General features: G+C 35.0%; 1 protein-coding gene across 1 annotated transcript; it reads left to right on the top strand.

Moving 5' to 3' along the window:
* The first annotated feature begins 2,156 nt into the window (after nt 1-2,156).
* Nucleotides 2,157-7,929, top strand: LOC140743729 (succinate dehydrogenase [ubiquinone] flavoprotein subunit, mitochondrial). Its single transcript, XM_073075246.1, has 13 exons — nt 2,157-2,337; nt 2,533-2,578; nt 2,781-2,972; nt 3,679-3,752; nt 4,008-4,180; nt 4,376-4,531; nt 4,804-4,961; nt 5,364-5,528; nt 5,633-5,832; nt 6,073-6,267; nt 6,529-6,673; nt 6,827-7,062; nt 7,653-7,929. Exons 1-13 carry the CDS (start codon nt 2,323-2,325, stop codon nt 7,803-7,805), a joined length of 1,908 nt encoding a protein of 635 aa, XP_072931347.1. The 5' UTR covers nt 2,157-2,322; the 3' UTR covers nt 7,806-7,929.
* The last annotated feature ends 15,537 nt before the right edge of the window (nt 7,930-23,466 follow it).

Below are 23,466 nucleotides of genomic sequence, written 5' to 3'. Positions count from 1 at the left end.
ATAACTATTTTGATGAATCTGACATATAAATGAAAAAACGCTATTTAGAGCAATATTATATGTTGAAAATTCATTTTTTTTAAATAATAAAGACAAAAAAAAATTGAAAGCACAATTTTTCTAGGTAAACATCAATTAGATGATGTCTAAAACATGAAATTCCACATCCACCGTCTAAATTAATTCACTGTTGGTGTATCTGCAATGTAAACACTGACTCTCTTGATTTAAGTAACTCTCTCTGGGATTTTTCTGCGGTATAAAAACGTAAAAATCATGGGAGATATTTATTATGTAACGGGTACTCATATGCGTTTTATAATTTGCTTATTGCCGATATTTCGACCCAGTTGCATGTTTTTGAGTCCTGTAGCATTTACTAAGTGTAAATGAGCCAGCCGTGAGGCCCCGGCGTTGTAGAATAGGGCCTCCCCCTCTCTTCCCGTGGGTGCTGTAAGAGCCAGCTAAGGGAATATGTTCCGACCATCCCTGCACAGGCTTGGTGCAGTTTATAATTACTACTTACTCACTTACTGTGCTGGGGCAGCGACCCAAACTGAGTCTTGGCCTCCGACACGAGATTTCGCCACTTGTTCTTGATTTGCGTAGTCTCAAGAAAGTTATTGGCTTAAAGTTCGCGCGAATTTGCCTCGACCCTGTCTGCCCAGCGGTATTTTGGACGGCCAACAGGGCGTCCACCATTTGGACGCCCCAAGTACGCGCGCTTGACGCCGTGATCCTCGCTCATTCTTACAACGTGGCCAAGCCAGTGAAGACGGTGGGATTTAATTACCCCTATGATGTTAGGCTCGGCCTCAATTTATGTGTTTGTACGGGATCGCCATTCCCCACTATCGGACTGGGCTGGCCCCAGAATCTTCCGTAATTTTTTCCGTTCTATGCAGTGGTGCAGTTTATGGAGATGTATATTCTTTTCTATTACTTTATTCTCATTATTAATATTATACATATTTATTAGCGTTAAAGGTGGATATATCGAGACATGTTGAGTTGCGTCGTGTCAAATAGCGATGCGTTGACACATGGACCCTTAATTCGTGTGAGATCATACATGGTGTATGATGTAGTATATAGGATATATACATTTATAGAACTCAATTAATAGTTACGTGTTTACTTCCGTCTTCCTTGTACCTACTTATTTATTACATTCATCGCGAAGATCTGTGACATGGAAACGTATCCAATACCGGCTCTATGTCGCTTTGATCAACCCTTCGTGAAAAATGAAACTTCGTTAACAAAGAAAGACATTAATTTAAAATTTAATATTCTCAGTAAGAATACAATTGTTATGATAATAACATTATCAAGAGTACATGTAGAACCATCTATTGATGAATGTTGTATATTGTGCACAAATCCTGGCAATAGCGCCATCTACCGCAGGGTATTTTAAGCACGTTCGGTTGAGGGCTGCCTCATTATAATGCCGTAGGAGCTCAGATATCAATCGTAAGGTGGCGCAGAATACAAGTTTATACAAAGATGTTTTATTAAATTGTAATGGGCTTGCTATGCTCAAATAAATTTATTTTTTCGAATGACTGGCGATGAATATATAGTATACTTTAATATTATATAAATTTCAACAGGAAGCGGATATCTGTTATTATGCACGCATGCCATATGGAATGTTCTTAAAGAGAAATTTTTTAAATTATTTTTTGAACTATGTTCATATAAATAATCAAAGTAGGGAGGATTTTCTTTGTAAGAGACAGAGATTTTGTTACAACTAAATATGTATTATAAAGATATAAGATATATCCACGGTCTTCTTAGGATACCTAAACATAAATAACTGATAACATGTAGGTACGTATTTTATCAAAACTATTCAAAAATAGCTTCAAAGAGAATACAACTACAAAAGCTTAATAAACCACAATTAATTAATTAGTATTTAGTTTTATTGTTTCGAATATTATACTGTACACGAATATAACCTTATATTCATTTTCATATTAAATCTTTTGTTACAGCCGAATATCTATCATTATACAATATTTTTAATGAAAAGGATAACAGTTTATGGCCAATATTGTTTTTCGATACAATTTAATAAATATACATGTTATAAAAAAAGACCACAACAATTCACTTCATAAACCACGAATAAAAGAGGTAACATACCGTGTCTCCATAGATTCTGATTACCAATTTTAAGCACTTGTCACTTGTCAAATAAATATAAAAGAAAATAGGAAATATAAAATAAGAAAATAGGAATATCAAAGCCCAAAGGCGCTAAGCTATAATAGCGTAATTATAAAATTGTTGCAACATCAATTATTCGAAATGCTTCCTACACGGGTACGTTTCTTTAAAATGGGTATATACAGAAACTTAATTATCTACATAGCTATTCCAATGTCGAATAAGTAATCATAAAATAATAAGAATGTCATTCATACTATACTGAGACATATCATAATATAGAAATATATTTTTGTAAAAAACACAAAGTTCACCTTATCATTCTGAACATAGACGAATCTTTTGTTTCAGAAATATATAGGTCAATTTGCGAAATGTAGTAAACTGGCTTCATTTGGTAAGTACAAATTAAGTCATGAAACCTCATTTACCCTTAAAATGATTGTATTCGTAAGATTTTCAGAAGAAATAAGAATATTAAATTCCTTTATGGATATTACGTTGACCTTGCATAAGTTCTGAAATTCAAAGCGTTGTGTCAATCCAGATTAGTTTAGGCCTACCCTGTAACATCCAGCTCCTTGTTCAATGTCCTATAGAATGGCGACGCCCAGCCTCCTACGTGGTACACCACCACACGCACGACTGCTTGGTGATCGGCGCCGGAGGAGCCGGCCTCCGCGCCTGCATCAGTCTCGCGGAGCAGCACTTCAGCGTCGCCCTGGTCTCCAAGTTGTTCCCCACTCGCTCGCATACCATCGCTGCTCAAGGTGGTATGAACGCTGCAATTGGTGAGTTTGTTTCTTTATCTCTTAAGACCCGCGACTACTTTATTTTGTAATTTGTGACATTATTTTATTTATATGGAAATTACACGCGTAATATCTGAATTAAAAAATGTTGAAAAATTTTCAGAGTTTACTGGTATGATTTCAGTGGCTAAAACTACTTACAAATATGATGAACTACCCGTGTAAAAATCCCATATTAGAATTTTATATGAATTTACAGACAAAAACTGATGTACACCACCCATAGACTCCAACCCACACTATCACCCCACCCATAGATCCCGGGACTAGAATAGGGCTACGGTATCCCCTGCCTGTCGTAAGAGGCGACCAAAAGGGGTGTTCCGGGGTTGGTAGCACGAACCGTCCAGCAAGTGACCCCGGGAAGGACGTCGGTAAGCGTGGTCGCATAAAATCATAAACACCAGACAGTGTGGGAGAAGCGTATATTGTTAACCCCAGGGTATAGCCCGACGGAATACAACTCCGGTTGTATTCCGTCGGACATACTCAGAGTTCTCTACCAAGCACCGAGGACGGCCACTAGAGGGATTTTCGCGCGGTAAAAATCCCACAAAACTCAGTGTCATTCCCACGGCTTCGGGTAGCTTTTGATGTTTTCCCTCTCATAAAGAAAAAGTTCCCAGGAGGATAAGAATCACAGGAGGATAAGATCACAGAATTGTATACAAAATCTTATTTACAGGTAGTATGCACGATGATGATTGGCGTTGGCATTTCTACGACACTGTCAAAGGATCTGATTGGCTAGGAGATCAGGTAAGATCTTAAACACATGGTTGATAAATTTCCCTAAATTCATTTATAATAATAAAAATAGAAAAAACAATACCAATGTAAATCGAACAAGAATTACAGCAACAAACAATAAAGCCCAAAATGTCACAATCTAATGCATTTACCATGAAGTTTAGATAAATGATTTAAAATTTGGTAAATGTACTCATAGCTATTTAGGATATAGATGTTTCCTTCCTAATGTAATTAGTATTGCCCAAGATGTTTTTGTTACAGGATTCCATTCAGTACCTTACACGCGAAGCACCAATCTGCGTGTACGAACTAGAAAATATGGGCATGCCGTTTTCTAGAACAAAAGAAGGCAAGATCTATCAACGGTCCTTCGGTGGCGGCACCACCCATCAGGGCAAAGAGGTCGCTAAGCGCACCTGCGCCGTTGCTGATCGGTAATTACTGTGAATTTTTTTGATTAATTTTGAAAACACTGTCTTTCAAATATCTCGTCTTTATCGCTTGATTTACCGGAAAGCTCATTGCACTCTATGACGAAAAGTTTGTTATTTATTAACAGATAATTGGTATTCTATTAACCAAATATTTTACAGAAACATAATAAAAGTATGTTTTTCTCATTGATTCAGCACTGGCCACGCCCTGCTTCACACGCTCTACGGCTACAGTACCAAGTTCAAGAACATTGAGTTATTCTCAGAGTTCTTCGTGTTAGATATCCTGCGTCAGGAAGGTGCAGTTGTTGGGGCACTCGCCCTTGACATGGATGACAGCAGCCTTCACAGGTATGAACATTTCAAAAAGATTATCTTTGCCAAAGGCACTTTGCCTTACCAGTAGGTACATCGCACTCATGCAACAGGTTTTTTTTTATATTTAACCTAACGATAAGGCTGACGGGCTACTTAATGGAAAGCAGTCACCATCGCCTATGGACATTTGCAACACCTGAGGAGTCGACAATGCATCGCCGGCAAATATTCATATTGGAATCCAAATTATATAATTTTAAATCATGACCCAGACAGTGCAATAATTGTTCTAATAATTGATGCAGGTTTCAAGCAAATCATACTATAATTGCAACTGGAGGATATCCAAGAATGTATTTCTCATGTACTGCTGCCCACACATGCACTGGAGATGGTTGTGCGATGGCTTCGAGAGCTGATGTCCCTCTGCAAGACATGGAGTTTATACAATTCCACCCAACGGGTAATGAAACTCTCTTTTGTTCACCGCATTATACAGACTAAAGTACTACATCTTAAAGTAATCTAAATAAGACTAAAGCCAATCGAAGATACTTCAATATCCATATTTATAGTAGAAAATAAAAAATACTTAGTTGAAAAAATACTATATATAAATAATGCTAATAATAACGCTAGTAATTCAGTATCACTATTCGCTTCAAACTAGCACGCAGTTGGAAAAAATGGTGTTAAATCCAACTACTTGCCTATATAAAAAAAGGATAATTAATTATATTGATTGAATAATTGATTGAATAACTGAGTGGGAAGAAATACTTTTACAAGTCGTAAAATATTCCTTCATATTTGGAATATATGTAATTCGCCAATATATGATATATATGTGGATGTATAATTTCAGGGATGTACGGTTCTGGTTGTCTGATGACCGAGGGATGCCGTGGTGAAGGTGGCTTCCTCGTGAACAGTGAAGGAGAACGCTTCATGGAAAAGTATGCACCGAAAGCCAAGGACTTGGCCAGTCGTGATGTCGTATCTCGGTCGATTGCTACTGAAATTCGACAAGGTACTATTTATTTCTTCTTCGTCTAATATATTGAAAAATATTTTCAACACGAGAAGGATTTTAAAACTTAATTGCAAGTCGACCATAATAAAATATTATTTCAGGTAGAGGCGTAGGACCAAAAAAGGACCACATGTACTTGCAGCTGCATCATCTCAGTCCGGAGGTGATAAGAGATCGTCTGCCTGGGATCTCGGAGACTGCTTATACATTCACCGGAGCAGATGTGTACACCCAGCCCGTGCCTATAATTCCGACTGTTCATTATACAATGGGTGGAATCCCAATAAATTTTAAAGGCGAGGTACGTACATGAGTATCACTGGCGGTTTACTAGTCGGGGTCAATAATCGATGTCTGGCCAGAGAGAATAAAATTAGATTTCTGTTCTGGGTCGAGATGTTAGTGAATACATTCTATGTATTCGTATTCATAGCACCTACGACGCGACAGGAATTTTAATGTGCCGCTATGAGTGTAAAGAGTGCACAAATATGCATATCTAATACACTTCTAGGTCTGTAGTTTAACTAACAACTTTCAGGTGCTTACGCATTACGGCGGATGCGATTGTGTGGTACCAGGTTTTCATGCTGCTGGGGAGGCTGTAAGCAACTGCCATGGTGCTAACAGGCTCGGTGCAAACTCCATACTTGACGTAGTGGTCTTTGGGAAATCTATTGGCATCAACATCGGAAAGATCAGCAAACCTGGAGACAAATTGCCCGATTTAAACGACGTAAGTTGTTTATATTATTCAAATAAATAATTTATTTTGTAGGACACATTTAAATCGAGTCAAATTCAAATTGAGACTATACGAAGGATTTGGCCAAACAGAACATGCATTCTAACGCCGCGCTAGGCGTAGACGAAGTAATCCCTAACGTTGGGCTATAGCGCCAACTTGTGTTATGTACTGAGTTGGTAGTAAGCGATTACATATTTTATTATATACCTTGCTAATCAGCGTCTTATCTGTGTATTTTAACGCATATAGAACATCTGTGACGCCAGCATAGATAACTTGGATAAGATCCGCCACGCCAACGGGAACGTGCCGACGTGCGAACTCAGATTAGCCATGAGAACCACCATGCAGAATAAATGTGGAGTGTTCCGTGAAGCAAAACTTTTGGCTGAAGGTAACAACCATTCTTTAACAACCTAATTACGTGGCACAAAGTACCTACGTTGCGCCATGTACAGTTATGTTGAATTCAATGTCTATAATAAGGTACAATATATAAATATATGAAAATCGATAATTGAGCGAATGACCATTAAATCTGTTCTAGCTAAGGATGAAATCACAAGATGGTTCAAGGCGTTTGAGCAAATCCGTGTATCGGACCGTAGACTCAACTGGAATTCTGATCTCATTGAAACCTTAGAGCTACAGAACATGCTCCAAACGGCTGTGCAAGTTGTTTCATGCGCAGTGAACAGAACCGAGAGCAGGGGAGCACACTTCAGAGATGACCATCCGAAGAGGATCGACGAAATGGACTATAGTAAGCCTACGACTGATCAGGTACGTGCGTAAGCGAAAAGTAAGACTATTTCGCTCGTTGATGGACCTATGAACAGAGTAGGCGTTGCGTATACGTGACGCGAACGCAGCGTAAATACAAATTATATTCATGTCCAATCACCGTGTACTGTTAAATTATTTTATAGAAGATTATTTTTTGATTATTTACAACAATTTATAAATTAAAGGAATTAGCATAGAAAAGTAAAAAATGAATTGTTTAGAGTTATTTGTATAAAGTAATCATTTTCGTCTGATTGCAAATTTCATGATGAATTCCATAAGGTATTTATCCTTTTTTTATTTTTTTCATTCATAAACAAACCATTAGTATTTACTTCTCTGAAACAATTTTGTTGATGATAGCTTATAGGTTATAACCAAACCAATACTGTACACACCGCGACAATGCGAGGTACGCGTTGCGTAATCGCAACGTCTACGCTGTACCTAGATTCTTTAACGTGAAAGAGCCTTTATAGATATATTGTTTTTAAACATAGGTCGTTTACTTGGGTCTGATATTTCTTTATATCCAATTACATAGATTATAATTATATGACAATTGTTCCTTTTTTTTCTTTTTGTAGAAAGCGAAACCCATAGAGGAACATTGGCGAAAACATAGCTTGTCTACGGTGGACATCAAGACGGGCGAGGTGAGGATTACCTACAGGCCAGTCATCGACAAAACTTTAGACGATCAGGTCCAAACTATACCACCAGTGCCAAGAGTTTATTGAAATAATTTCATTGATTTTTCTTTTGTACTAAACTGCAAGTAGCAGGTACCCTTAGCCAGACAGAGATCACAATTTGGTCCCACATAACGTAACGTAATGTGAATTAATATGATTTATAAAGTAAAGTGTAAAGTGATATGTAAAACTAAAGGCACACTAAACTTAAACTCGATCTTCTCCTAAAAGCGCAATGAATTTTCGATTCTGAACTGATCCTAGCTACCTTACTTATAATTAAAAAACAAGTAATTAATTTAAAAAATCAAAAACCCGACTGCACCAAAAAGGCTGAAGTAGAATTTCCAAAAGCAGTGAAATAGGCATTTCATTATTTTTATCCAGAAAGCCAAATACAAAGTTTCATAGTAGGTGTCTGCTTCAAAACAAAAAATGTTCAAACAATATTATCCTATTTTATTTTATCCTCGTAGTGTTCATTTACGCTATATAAAGAACCTATGTGTAAAATTCCAGCACGCTTAAGTTCAGCGGTTTCCCTTTGCGTTGATCTCAACTCTCTCATTTAGTAAGACAGTCATCTCGATGTGTATATACGAGTATATATGTACTAGCTGACCCGGCAAACGTTGTGTTGCCATATAAATAAAAAAATGTTAAGGATGAACAACCCTTATCACTTAGGTGTAAAAAAATAGATAGTGGCCGATTCTCAGACCTACTGAATATGTATATAAAATTTGGTGAAAATCGGTGAAGCCGTTTCGGAGGAGTACGGTAAGTAACACGAGAATTTTATATATAAGATATATTATATAATGTATGTGTAATCTCCTCTTAATTTCCTTTATTTTGACACCCTACTCGATAGGTTTGGTTAACTTTTTTAAAACGTGTTACTATTTCGCGAAAAAATTCACCATTTACGGTCTATAAAATATATAACTTCAGTAAATCAAAGTTTCGGTCATTATTTTACCTCGTTAGAGGTAGCATTTCATTATTTTTATCCAACAAGCCTGATACAAAATGCATAGTGTTTGCTTCAAAATTGACGATAGTTCAAATTAACTTCTAACCCTTATTTTACCCTCTACGGGGTTGATTTTTCGGAGGGGGATAAATAAGTGCGTCCTTGTTCCTATCCAGAAAGCCAAATACAAAATTTTATAGTAGTTGCTTCAAAATTAAAGGATTTCAAAAAAACTGTTTTCCCCTATTTTACCCTCTTAAGGGTAGAATTTCCAAAAGGCCTTTCTTAGTACTTATTCAAGCTATATAGAGAACCTGTGTGCAAAATTTCAGAACTGTAAAGTCCTTGGTTTAGGCTGTACGTTGATTTCTGAAAAATGAAAAAGTCATTTAGTTAGTCAGTCAGTCAGTCACCTTACTGTTTTATATATATACAAATATGTTTTTATAATCTCCGTTTAATTTCCTTTCATTTGATACCCTACTCGATAGGTTCGGTTAACTTTTTTTTTTAAATGTGTTACTATTTCGCGCCAAAAATCCGCCATTTTGATTTTTTTTTACTAACACCTATCTAAGGACACTCGGGTCATTAAGACAAATATAATGACACTTTAACTGTTGAAATTCATCCAGCCGTTTGTTAGATCGGATCAAATAAAGAAAGACAAACATACAAGATACGCGCGAAAAACATAACCCTTCCTTGGCAGTCGGGTAAAAAATAGGAACAAAATCTTGCATGTACATTTTCTATTTTTGGGAGTTATTTTTTCTACTTTTAATTTCAATGCTAGTTAGTTTAATTGTATTGCTTAATTAAAATAATTTTCATACAGAGTATGTTTCATTTGAATGGTTTAGTTCTTATTAATTTGCTTCGTCTTACTATTTACAATTTAATAATATGCGTTTGTGTCTGTGTATACCTCAGTTTCAAAACGAATTTATGATTGTTTATTTATTTTGCTCTTATGCTTATTGTTTTTATCCTGTATGTGATAATTAATAAAATAAATTATATTGTTATGGGGATATTTTTTTGTAATAGAGGTTTGAGAAAACCGCCACACGGACAGGAAATTATGTCGTACTATATTCGTTCGGCCGACCAATGCAATATTCGTAATGGACAATGCATTAATGAGTAATAATAACGCATGATGAGTAATAATAGTACGGTAGGTTTAGAACGTTCGCACTAAAATTTAATTGCGACGATCTCTAACCTAACTAGCCAAAGGCAAGTGATTACAGTTCATCGTTAACCCATTGCTGTCTCAATGCTGCCCACGGATTTCCTCTGAGAGTGAAAAGTTAAGGCCATAGTCCGCGCTAGCCAAGGCCGATTTGGTATAATTGACCCAGCCATGAGAACACTCCGGCTGCACCACCGTCACACCTATTTCCGCCTCATAACAGCAGTGTTAAGCGCTGCTATGTTCTGGTTTGAAGGGTGTGGTAAGGGAGACATACTTTTCTCCCGTTCGAGGCGTTACAGCTTAGTCCTCAGGGGTAGCGGCGCATCTGTGGCCGACCTCAGGTAGGAATATCTAATCCTCTCTGGGGTTGATTACGGATATCAATGGGCGGCAGTAGCCACTTACCATCAGGTTGACTGACTCGTCTGCTACTCCTTTATTATAAAAAAAAATATTTTTTCTAACTCTCGGGCTAGGCTTGCTCACGAATTCACGATGTGTTCCTTCGTCATTTAAGCAAGTGATCATTATTTCTTAATAAACGATTGCGAGAAATCAATTTATATCCCTGGTATTTGAACCTCGATTTCAGTCAATTTGTGAGCTTGTCAGGAACGTAGAAGAAAATCCACTTTTTTATTATGTATGAGACATATTTGACCTAGGCATTCCAGCTTAGTACTCAGATGTGGTGGCACATCTGCATGCTTATTTGCTAAACATATTATAAAAAATGTAAACAAACTGGTACTAACCAATTATATGAAAAAAAAAAAGACGAAAATGCAGCAGGAACAGAAGCAGAAGTCATTGGTGTTGACTATGTAGCCAAAATTCCTGCGAAGAAAGAAGATATACTTAACGGAATGTGCTTTTGTTCCCATCTTACAACATAGACCTGCTGTTGTCTTCGTTATACGTGGGGACATAATAAGTTTCTGTCATAATATCGATGCCTCCATCGATATTATGACAGAAATGTAACGACATCTTGATAAGAAGATGAGTTAGTGTTTGTTTCATTTAAACGTTCTGAGAAAAAAAGAAGAAATCTTCATAACATCTGTTGTGAGTTACAACTAGTTTAATATATTTTTTCTACGATCTTGGCATGTTATATTGATAATTTTGTAAAATAATGTATAGAAGAAAGTATAGATGTATAGATAATCTATCTATCAGTGGTTGAGATGGACACCCATTTGCCTGTTTGTCTGTTTTTGGATTGTCCAAAATATAAATTCTACAATACGACCTACCATATAATGTGTAATTATTAATGCTGTCACATTCTAGAATTGTAATCTAGCAGCATAACAGAGGTGTAGCTTTTCGGGAAGAAGGGTACGGTTCACCAAAGTCAACACGTTTAGGCGGCAAAAATAGCGTTTTTGTATTATTTCACGTCTATATCCTAAAGGAAGACCTTGAAATAAAATTAGGGCATATTTCAAAGACCATTTAATTTTGACGATTGTTTTTGTTTATGATATTGTTAGATTTCTTTTTAACACGGGTAAACCCGCGGGTTACAATAAGTGTATATAAATATCCGTCAATATTGTAAAAAAATGAAATTTGGTATTTAGCCTTTTAAATAGAAATTATAAAACATTTTTAGGTGTTAAACTTTAATGTGTAAATAATTAAGGTTAGTTAATTTAAATTAATTTAATGTGTACCTAATTAATAATTATTGTTAGGAAATGGCCACAGGAGAACGAGAAAATAAACTATGAAATATAATATAATAAAATTCATTCCAATAAGATCATAGATATACTACTAATAAAGACGTAGACAGGTTACTAACAAAGCAATCCGCTGTTGTTGGTGGCACTCATCGCGAGAAATGCACACTACTTTACAAATATTATATTTAAACAACACACTGATAAATAGTCAAGAGGAGCAAGTAGGACGACACGTGTAACTGAATGTGCAAAAAAAAGGATAAACATATATCTTTATGCGTGACACTCATGATGACTATTCGTCAAAGATGAGTTTAAGTCAGATCCGTCTATATGAATTAATTGAAGAGTTACCTATAATGCGCTTGGTATAGAGAAAAAAATCGTATATGAATTAATTTAATATGGTATTAGTATTAAGGGAAAAATACGTAATTCAGTGCGTGTCTCGCGCGTGAATGTTGTATGGAATGGAGAAGGGAGGGATTCAAGAATGTTTTATGATTAACTACTAGTATGATTTTTGGATAATGGCAGGCAAAATAAAAAATAGATTCTTTGGTTTTGTAAGATTTAATTATCATCGTCCATGGTATGTTCAGAGCAAGTCCGACTCCAATTATTTGGATGCGAATCGTCTTCCCTTCTTTGGTTGCGAACAATGTCCAACCACTTTAGTCGCCCTATTTCATTTAATGGGAACCTAAAACATACACAAAAATACAAACACTACACAGAAACATAGAAAAAATATCGACTTAAACATCAAATTAATAAATATAACTTTCAAATTAGTAAATGATTTGTGTAGTTTCTTACGATAGTTGCGTTCCTTTGGAGATCCCGGAGTCTTAGTGGGGTTTTAGTGCGGTAAGGATCCCACATAAACCCGTGCCGCTCCCACGGCATAGGGTACCTTTTGAAGGTTTCTCCTTCATAAACAAAAAAAAAAGTATGAAAATATTATTTTAATAGAAACGTTTGACATAAAAAGTATTATTTTTTTATCCTTTAACTTATTAATTATTTGAATATCAAGTTACAATTTTATTCTTGTTTAGATAAACATTTTAATTATGTCTTAAAAATCGTGTAATAAGATACATTATTTTATGGGTTTAGTTTAATTCAATTTTATTTTCTTCGATTTGAGATTTAAAATATATCTATTTATTTTATATCTATATATTTTAGTTCTCATTTTTATTTACAATTCATAATAATATATAGGTGTCTTTTTCGTTTCGCATTTATTTTTTTGTATTTTAAATGTTCAATAATTTTCGATCAACTAATGGAGCATTATTCCAGATACCATACGTATCAGTACATATTCATATGTTACGTAATATGACTGCACAGAAATGAGTCATGTCTGTAAAAAAGATTAATATTATTTTGATTAAAACACGTTATGTATAATTAGGCCTTAATGATCAGACGCCAAAAACGCAATACCTATTAAGTATAAAGGGTGAATTTTTCAAATAGACCTTCAGTGCCAAATCTTCAACTAAGTTCCCGCCAATCATTAATTAAAATCTTTTGCAAATAATCTTATATATAAAATTCTCGAGTTACAGTGTTAGTTACCGTACTCCTCCGAAACGGCTTTACCGATTTTCACCAAATTTTAATATGCATATTCAGTAGGACTGAGAATCGGCTACTATCTATTTTTCATACCCCTACATGATAAGGGTTGTTCACCCTTAACATTCTTTCGGGTCAGCTAGTTTTTATATAATTTTTGTGGCCTTATGTTTCAAATCATTCGAAAGCGGAAGTTTCGTTGTCCAGGAATTTATAGTTTTATGTTCGAGTTAATTAAGGTTAGAGTTCACAATTTAACTATCAACTAAAAAAAAAATATGTCAGAATGGAATTAAGTAAGAAGAAAACATTCTCCGTACATAATATGATTTCCTATTTTGGAAAGTTGTTATATAATTCAACATTTCTTCATAGGGGGTCGTATATTGATGAGAGAAACCACACTCAATACTAGAAGTGTGAAGAAGAAGAAATATGTTTGCCATTAACAGCAGCAGTAGTGCCCAGCGGACTCTGGCGAAAAAGGAAGTAAAAGTTAACACAGATTAATGATTTTTCTAGACCGTCGATCGTCGACTCAGAAGTAGAAGTGTGAAAAAGAAGTAATCTTTTTGTAATCTACAGCAGCAGTAGTTTCCAGCGGACTCTTGCGAAAAAGGAAGCAAAAGTTTGCAGAGATTGTTGGTATTCTTAGATTGTGAAATGTACTTACACATATATACATGCACATCTTAGAAAACCACAATTTCTGTTAAACAATCAACGACACGAAACGAACAATGACACGAAAGAAAAAAACATCGAAGTAAGAAGGTACAGGTATACTGTTTTGCATCAAATTTCTACTAACTTCGAATTTCAAGTTTAATGAAAGGCGTTCCAACTCAGTTCTCAGGGATCGCAATACTTTTAAGTTTGCCTGTGCTACTCTTATATTATACAAAAAGTACCCGAGCCCAGCAGTGGGACAGTAATGGATTGATGTTGTTAAAAGCTTTTAGTTTTAGGCCTTTCTTTTTATTTTTAACTTACATATGTTCGCAGGCCTGACACAAAGAACGGAACGACAACGGTTAGAAGAAATTGCCGAAATTCCGAAACTCCACTGGCAATTCGAAGGTGTAAACCAGTTTTGGAAGAAAACACTTTTTTGTAAGGTACGAATAAATGATACGTTTGATTTAAATAAAACAAAATAGTTTGTGATGTTATTTCGACAAATTTATCCAGGCGCCGTATCAATATTACGTAGCGCTAATAATATTGTTAAATTTTTTTGTTGTTTTTAAGAAACGTAAGTTGTTGTTTTTAAGATGGTCATTTTATTATCCTAACGTGAAAACTTGAAATTTATAGCTTAAGAAGCTGACAATAAATGACGTATTACGAATCGCTAGTAATATTGTAGAGAATTATTCATTTTATTAACAAGTAATATAAGTTGCACTTCTTAAGACAGTATTTTTTATTAAATTAACGTAAGAGCTAAGTTGAAACTTTTTACCTGGGGAAATTCAAATATTGCTTATGAAGCTGACAGCAAAATTACTGTTTTCTAAAACTGCCACACGCCTGTCTCTGGCCATTCAGTAGATCGTTTCACATCAATACGCACTTCCAGAACAAATTAAAATGGAGTTAACTGTACATACCTATATTAAATGTTATTTTGTTTGTATGTTGAGGTTAGTTTATTGGCATATCAACCTTTATTGAACCAGGTCTTTTCCTAATTTGTATATGTATCATAAACTTTCAGGGGATCACTCAATCAACCGATGATAAGAAATGAACTGCCAGCCACCTCGAAAATAGAAAGCTCATTCACCCAATCGACTTCAAGACTGAGTTTGGTGTATTTACATATATCCATTTTTATTTCTCCAGATCTTTTCCTGATTTATATATGTATGTCTCAAGCTACAGGAAATAACTCAGTTTGGGAGCGCTGCAGGACACAGGTATGTCACACATACATTCAACGGAGCAGGCGTAATGAAAATAAACATGAAAAGTGCGGTGGTCCACTATTACAATACAATCGGTAAGACATAACTCAAACTGGTTATGAAATACATTAATAGTGTTGTATAGAAAAGTATTGTACATACTGTTTTAGATTTTTAATATAGCTTTATTAAACTCTGTCGTAATAAGTTAATTTATTTTAATAATTTGTGTTTCTCTCAAAAATGAAGATGGAGGCATTCGACCTATCGCAGTGGGATTTACTCTTCGACGATTGGTTTCCAAGTTATGCTGCCGGAATTATAATGTGCTTTTGTCCAGGCAGCTTCAGCAGCGGCAGCTTGGCTTCAGAGTCAAGTGTGGCCTTGACTCGAAAGAGTCATTCACGCAAATTGACAAGTTTATATCTGTACTGAATGAAACTCCGCGCATACCAAGTTTACAGGCTAATATAATGATCAGAACAATAACCTCAATTAATTCGAACATACAAATATAAACCAACCAAACTTAAGCTTTCGAATTATTTGAAACATAAGGCCACAAAAATGCAAAACATTATATGCAAAATGTTTTAATTACTGATTGTATATGTATCATAAACTTTCAGGGGATCACTCAGTCAACCGATGATAAGAAATGAACAGCCAGCTACCTCGAAAATCGAAAGCTCATTCACTGACATCCCCAATAATTTCTACACTGAGGTTGGTATATTTACATATATCCACGTTTATTAATCCGGACCTTTTCTTGATTTGTATATGCCTCAACTTACAGGGAATAACTCAGATTAGGAGCGCTGCAGGACACGGATGTGTCACATTCACCGGAGCAGGAGTCATGAAAATAAACATGAAAAGCGCGGTGGTCCACTATTAGAATACAATCGGTAAGACATAAACTGGTTATGATATACATTAATAGTTTTTTATAGAAAAGTATTGTACATATTGTTGTAGATTGTTTAGTATAGCTTTTTTAAACTATGCACCTAGTATTAAGTAAATAATATTTTAATAATTGACATGCTGCTATGTTCATGTGACTTGGACACATGCACGAACTTCAAAAAATGATACTTAATAGACAATGACATGCCAGGACGCACTAAAGAACGTGAAATAAGAAGAAGAAATTCTCTGCAAATAATATGCTGACCTATTTAGGAAAGTTTTTATATAATCCTACTCAAATTGAAGTGAAAACTTCTTTAGCGACATTGTGCACTTTTGTATTGCGTAAGAAATGTTCAAAACCGCGTAAGGACACGTGACCTGATCGAAAATTCGTAAGACTATCATGTTTGCGTACGGTAGCGCAATAAATGAATATTGTATTTTACCACATAAATCATAGTACTTTTATACTGATTATTAAAGCAATTCGTGCAAAATTGTTCCCTAACCATTCCAAAATATCTAAAATGCACAACGTTAATATTCAAGTTTTCACTTTCGCCGGTACTCCCGGATTGCAGCCCGTTGATATTTTTCAATTCTCGACGTATATTGAGGAGAGGAACCAGACTCAGAAGTAGAAGTGTGAAGAAGAAGAAATCTTTTTGCAATCAACAGCAGCAGTAGTTTCCAGCGGACTCTTGCGAAAAAGGAAGCAAAAGTTTGCAGAGATTGTTGGTATTCTTAGATTGTGAAATGTACTTACACATATATACATGCACATCTTAGAAAACCACAATTTCTGTTAAACAATCAACGACACGAAACGAACAATGACACGAAAGAAAAAACATCGAAGTAAGAAGATTAAGTGTTCTATGGATTTTCGATAGACTACTTACAGGTATACTGTTTTGCATCAAATTTCTACTAACTTCGAATTTCAAGTTTAATGAAAGGCGTTCCAACTCAGTTCTCAGGGATCGCAATACTTTTAAGTTTGCCTGTGCTACTCTTATATTATACAAAAAGTACCCGAGCCCAGCAGTGGGACAGTAATGGATTGATGTTGTTAAAAGCTTTTAGTTTTAGGCCTTTCTTTTTATTTTTAACTTACATATGTTCGCAGGCCTGACACAAAGAACGGAACGACAACGGTTAGAAGAAATTGCCGAAATTCCGCAACTCCACTGGCAATTCGACGGTGTAAACCAGTTTTGGAAGAAAACACTTTTTTGGAAGGTACGAATAAATGATACGTTTGATTTAAATAAAACAAAATAGTTTGTGATGTTATTTCGACAAATTTATCCAGGCGCCGTATCAATATTACGTAGCGCTAATAATATTGTTAAATTTTTTTGTTGTTTTTAAGATGATCATTTTATTATCCATACGTGAAAACTTGAAATTTATAGCTTAAGAAGCTGACAATTAATGACGTATTACGAATCGCTAGTAATATTGTAGAGAATTATTCATTTTATTAAGAAGTAATATTAGTTGCACTTCTTAAGACAGTATTTTTTATTAAATTAACGTAAGAGCTAAGTTGAAACTTTTTACCTGGGGAAATTCAAATATCGCTTATGAAGCTGACAGCAAAATTACTGTTTTCTAAAACTGCCACACGCCTGTCTCTGCCCATTCAGTAGATCGTTTCACATCAATACGCACTTCCAGAACAAATTAAAATGGCGTTAACTGTACATATCTATATTAAATGTTATTTTGTTTGTATTTTGAGGTTAGTTTATTGGCATATCAACCTTTATTGAACCAGGTCTTTTCCTAATTTGTATATGCATCATAAACTTTCAGAGGATCACTCAGTCAACCGTTGATAAGAAATGAACAGCCAGCTACCTCGAAAATCGAAAGCTCATTCACTGAAATCCCCATTAATTTCTACACTGAGGTTGGTATATTTACATATATCCACGTTTATTAATCCGGACCTTTTCTTGATTTGTATATGCCTCAACTTACAGGGAATAACTCAGATTGGGAGCGCTGCAGGACACGGATGTGTCACATTCACCGGAGCAGGAGTCATGAAAATAAACATGAAAAGCGCGGTGGTCCACTATTAGAATACAATCGGTAAGACATAAACTGGTTATGATATACATTAATAGTTTTTTTATAGAAAAGTATTGTACATATTGTTGTAGATTGTTTAGTATAGCTTTTTTAAACTATGCACCTAGTATTAAGTAAATAATATTTTAATAATTGACATGCTGCTATGTTCATGTGACTTAGACACATGCACGGACTTCACAAAATGATACTTAATAGACAATGACATTCCAGGACGCACTAAAGAACATGAAATAAGAAGAAGAAATTCTCTGCAAATAATATGCTGACCTATTTAGGAAAGTTTTTATATAATCCTACTCAAATTGAAGTGAAAACTTCTTTAGCGACATTGTGCACTTTTGTATTGCGTAAGAAATGTTCAAAACCGCGTAAGGACACGTGACCTGATCGAAAATTCGTAAGACTATCATGTTTGCGTACGGTAGCGCAATAAATGAATATTGTATTTTACCACATAAATCATAGTACTTTTATACTGATTATTAAAGCAATTCGTGCAAAATTGTTCCCTAAACATTCCAAAATATCAAAAATGCACTACGTTAATATTCAAGTTTTCACTTTCGCCGGTACTCCCGGATTGCAGCCCGTTGATATTTTTCAATTCTCGACGTATATTGAGGAGAGTAACCAGACTCAGAAGTAGAAGTGTGAAAAAGAAGAAATCTTTTTGCAATCAACAGTAGCAGTAGTTTCCAGCGGACTCTTGCGAAAAAGGAAGCAAAAGTTTGCAGAGATTGTTGGTATTCTTAGATTGTAAAATGTACTTACACATATATACATTGCATTCTTAGAAAACTACAATTTCTGTTAACACGTTCACACGAAAGAAAAAACATCGAAGTAAGAAGATTAAGTGTTCTTTGGATTTTCGATAGACTACTTACAGGTATACTGTTTTGCATGAAATTTCTACTAACTTCGAATTTCAAGTTTAATTAAAGGCGTTCCAACTCAGTTGTCAGGGATCGCAATACTTTTAAGTTTGCCTGTGCTACTCTTATATTATACAAAAAGTACCCGAGCCCAGCAGTGGGACAGTAATGGATTGATGTTGTTAAAAGCTTTTAGTTTTAGGCCTTTCTTTTTATTTTTAACTTACATATGTTCGCAGGCCTGACACAAACAACGGAACGATAACGGTTAGAAGAAATTGCCGAAATTCCGCCACTCCACTGGCAATTCGACGGTGTAAACTAGTTTTGAAAAAAAACTTTTTTGGAACTTTTTTGGAAGGTACGAATAAATGATACATTTGATTTAAATAAAACAAAATAGCTTGTGATGTTATTTCGACAAATTTATCCAGGCGCCGTATCAATATTATTATGTAGCGCTAATAATATTGTTAATTTTTGTTGTTGTTTTTAAGATGATCATTTTATTATCCATACGTGAAAACTTGAAATTTATAGCTTAAGAAGCTGACAATAAATGACGTATTACGAATCGCTAGTAATATTGTAGAGAATTATTCATTTTATTAACAAGTAATATAAGTTGCACTTCTTAAGACAGTATTTTTTATTAAATTAACGTAAGAGCTAAGTTGAAACTTTTTACCTGGGGAAATTCAAATATCGCTTATGAAGCTGACAGCAAAATTACTGTTTTCTAAAACTGCCACACGCCTGTCTCTGCCCATTCAGTAGATCGTTTCACATCAACACGCACTTCCAGAACAAATTAAAATGGAGTTAACTGTACATACCTATATTAAATGTTATTTTGTTTGTATGTTGAGGTTAGTTTATTGGCATATCAACCTTTATTGAACCAGGTCTTTTCCTAATTTGTATATGTATCATAAACTTTCAGGGGATCACTCAATCAACCGATGATAAGAAATGAACTGCCAGCCACCTCGAAAATAGAAAGCTCATTCACCCAATCGACTTCAAGACTGAGTTTGGTGTATTTACATATATCCATTTTTATTTCTCCAGATCTTTTCCTGATTTATATATGTCTCAACCTACAGGAAATAACTCAGTTTGGGAGCGCTGCAGGACACAGGTATGTCACACATACATTCAACGGAGCAGGCGTAATGAAAATAAACATGAAAAGTGCGGTGGTCCACTATTACAATACAATCGGTAAGACATAACTCAAACTGGTTATGAAATACATTAATAGTGTTGTATAGAAAAGTATTGTACATACTGTTTTAGATTTTTTAATATAGCTTTATTAAACTCAGTCTTAATAAGTAAATTTATTTTAATAATTTGTGTTTCTCTCAAAAATGAAGATGGAGACATTCGACCTATCGCAGTGGGATTTACTCTTCGACGATTGGTTTCCAAGTTATGCTGCCGGAATTATAATGTGCTTTTGTCCAGGCAGCTTCAGCAGCGGCAGCTTGGCTTCAGAGTCAAGTGTGGCCTTGACTCGAAAGAGTCATTCACGCAAATTGACAAGTTTATATCTGTACTGAATGAAACTCCGCGCATACCAATACAGGCTAATATAATGATCAGAACAATAACCTCAATTAATTCGAACATACAAATATAAACCAACCAAACTTAAGCTTTCGAATTATTTGAAACATAAGGCCACAAAAATGCAAAACATTATATGCAAAATGTTTTAATTACTGATTGTATATGTATCATAAACTTTCAGGGGATCACTCAGTCAACCGATGATAAGAAATGAACAGCCAGCTACCTCGAAAATCGAAAGCTCATTCACTGACATCCCCAATAATTTCTACACTGAGGTTGGTATATTTACATATATCCACGTTTATTAATCCGGACCTTTTCTTGATTTGTATATGCCTCAACTTACAGGGAATAACTCAGATTAGGAGCGCTGCAGGACACGGATGTGTCACATTCACCGGAGCAGGAGTCATGAAAATAAACATGAAAAGCGCGGTGGTCCACTATTAGAATACAATCGGTAAGACATAAACTGGTTATGATATACATTAATAGTTTTTTATAGAAAAGTATTGTACATATTGTTGTAGATTGTTTAGTATAGCTTTTTTAAACTATGCACCTAGTATTAAGTAAATAATATTTTAATAATTGACATGCTGCTATGTTCATGTGACTTGGACACATGCACGAACTTCAAAAAATGATACTTAATAGACAATGACATGCCAGGACGCACTAAAGAACGTGAAATAAGAAGAAGAAATTCTCTGCAAATAATATGCTGACCTATTTAGGAAAGTTTTTATATAATCCTACTCAAATTGAAGTGAAAACTTCTTTAGCGACATTGTGCACTTTTGTATTGCGTAAGAAATGTTCAAAACCGCGTAAGGACACGTGACCTGATCGAAAATTCGTAAGACTATCATGTTTGCGTACGGTAGCGCAATAAATGAATATTGTATTTTACCACATAAATCATAGTACTTTTATACTGATTATTAAAGCAATTCGTGCAAAATTGTTCCCTAACCATTCCAAAATATCTAAAATGCACAACGTTAATATTCAAGTTTTCACTTTCGCCGGTACTCCCGGATTGCAGCCCGTTGATATTTTTCAATTCTCGACGTATATTGAGGAGAGGAACCAGACTCAGAAGTAGAAGTGTGAAGAAGAAGAAATCTTTTTGCAATCAACAGCAGCAGTAGTTTCCAGCGGACTCTTGCGAAAAAGGAAGCAAAAGTTTGCAGAGATTGTTGGTATTCTTAGATTGTGAAATGTACTTACACATATATACATGCACATCTTAGAAAACCACAATTTCTGTTAAACAATCAACGACACGAAACGAACAATGACACGAAAGAAAAAACATCGAAGTAAGAAGATTAAGTGTTCTATGGATTTTCGATAGACTACTTACAGGTATACTGTTTTGCATCAAATTTCTACTAACTTCGAATTTCAAGTTTAATGAAAGGCGTTCCAACTCAGTTCTCAGGGATCGCAATACTTTTAAGTTTGCCTGTGCTACTCTTATATTATACAAAAAGTACCCGAGCCCAGCAGTGGGACAGTAATGGATTGATGTTGTTAAAAGCTTTTAGTTTTAGGCCTTTCTTTTTATTTTTAACTTACATATGTTCGCAGGCCTGACACAAAGAACGGAACGACAACGGTTAGAAGAAATTGCCGAAATTCCGCAACTCCACTGGCAATTCGACCGTGTAAACCAGTTTTGGAAGAAAACACTTTTTTGGAAGGTACGAATAAATGATACGTTTGATTTAAATAAAACAAAATAGTTTGTGATGTTATTTCGACAAATTTATCCAGGCGCCGTATCAATATTACGTAGCGCTAATAATATTGTTAAATTTTTTTGTTGTTTTTAAGATGATCATTTTATTATCCATACGTGAAAACTTGAAATTTATAGCTTAAGAAGCTGACAATAAATGACGTATTACGAATCGCTAGTAATATTGTAGAGAATTATTAATTTTATTAAGTAGTAATATTAGTTGCACTTCTTAAGACAGTATTTTTTATTAAATTAACGTAAGAGCTAAGTTGAAACTTTTTACCTGGGGAAATTCAAATATCGCTTATGAAGCTGACAGCAAAATTACTGTTTTCTAAAACTGCCACACGCCTGTCTCTGCCCATTCAGTAGATCGTTTCACATCAATACGCACTTCCAGAACAAATTAAAATGGCGTTAACTGTACATATCTATATTAAATGTTATTTTGTTTGTATTTTGAGGTTAGTTTATTGGCATATCAACCTTTATTGAACCAGGTCTTTTCCTAATTTGTATATGCATCATAAACTTTCAGAGGATCACTCAGTCAACCGTTGATAAGAAATGAACAGCCAGCTACCTCGAAAATCGAAAGCTCATTCACTGAAATCCCCATTAATTTCTACACTGAGGTTGGTATATTTACATATATCCACGTTTATTAATCCGGACCTTTTCTTGATTTGTATATGCCTCAACTTACAGGGAATAACTCAGATTGGGAGCGCTGCAGGACACGGATGTGTCACATTCACCGGAGCAGGAGTCATGAAAATAAACATGAAAAGCGCGGTGGTCCACTATTAGAATACAATCGGTAAGACATAAACTGGTTATGATATACATTAATAGTTTTTTTATAGAAAAGTATTGTACATATTGTTGTAGATTGTTTAGTATAGCTTTTTTAAACTATGCACCTAGTATTAAGTAAATAATATTTTAATAATTGACATGCTGCTATGTTCATGTGACTTAGACACATGCACGGACTTCACAAAATGATACTTAATAGACAATGACATTCCAGGACGCACTAAAGAACATGAAATAAGAAGAAGAAATTCTCTGCAAATAATATGCTGACCTATTTAGGAAAGTT

The sequence above is a fragment of the Epargyreus clarus genome, unplaced genomic scaffold (genome assembly GCF_041222505.1).
Source record: "Epargyreus clarus isolate Ecla_fem2 unplaced genomic scaffold, WU_Ecla_fem_2.2 ptg000007l, whole genome shotgun sequence".
NCBI classification, from domain to species: domain Eukaryota; kingdom Metazoa; phylum Arthropoda; class Insecta; order Lepidoptera; family Hesperiidae; genus Epargyreus; species Epargyreus clarus.
This window is presented reverse-complemented; position numbering and strand designations above follow the sequence as displayed.

Bases quoted from the DNA above. Each gene is read 5' to 3' on its own strand.
- LOC140743729 (XM_073075246.1), top strand. The intron at 5,833-6,072 runs GTACGTACATGA...AACAACTTTCAG, and splicing joins CAATAAATTTTAAAGGCGAG to GTGCTTACGCATTACGGCGG. The intron at 6,268-6,528 runs GTAAGTTGTTTA...TAACGCATATAG, and splicing joins AATTGCCCGATTTAAACGAC to AACATCTGTGACGCCAGCAT.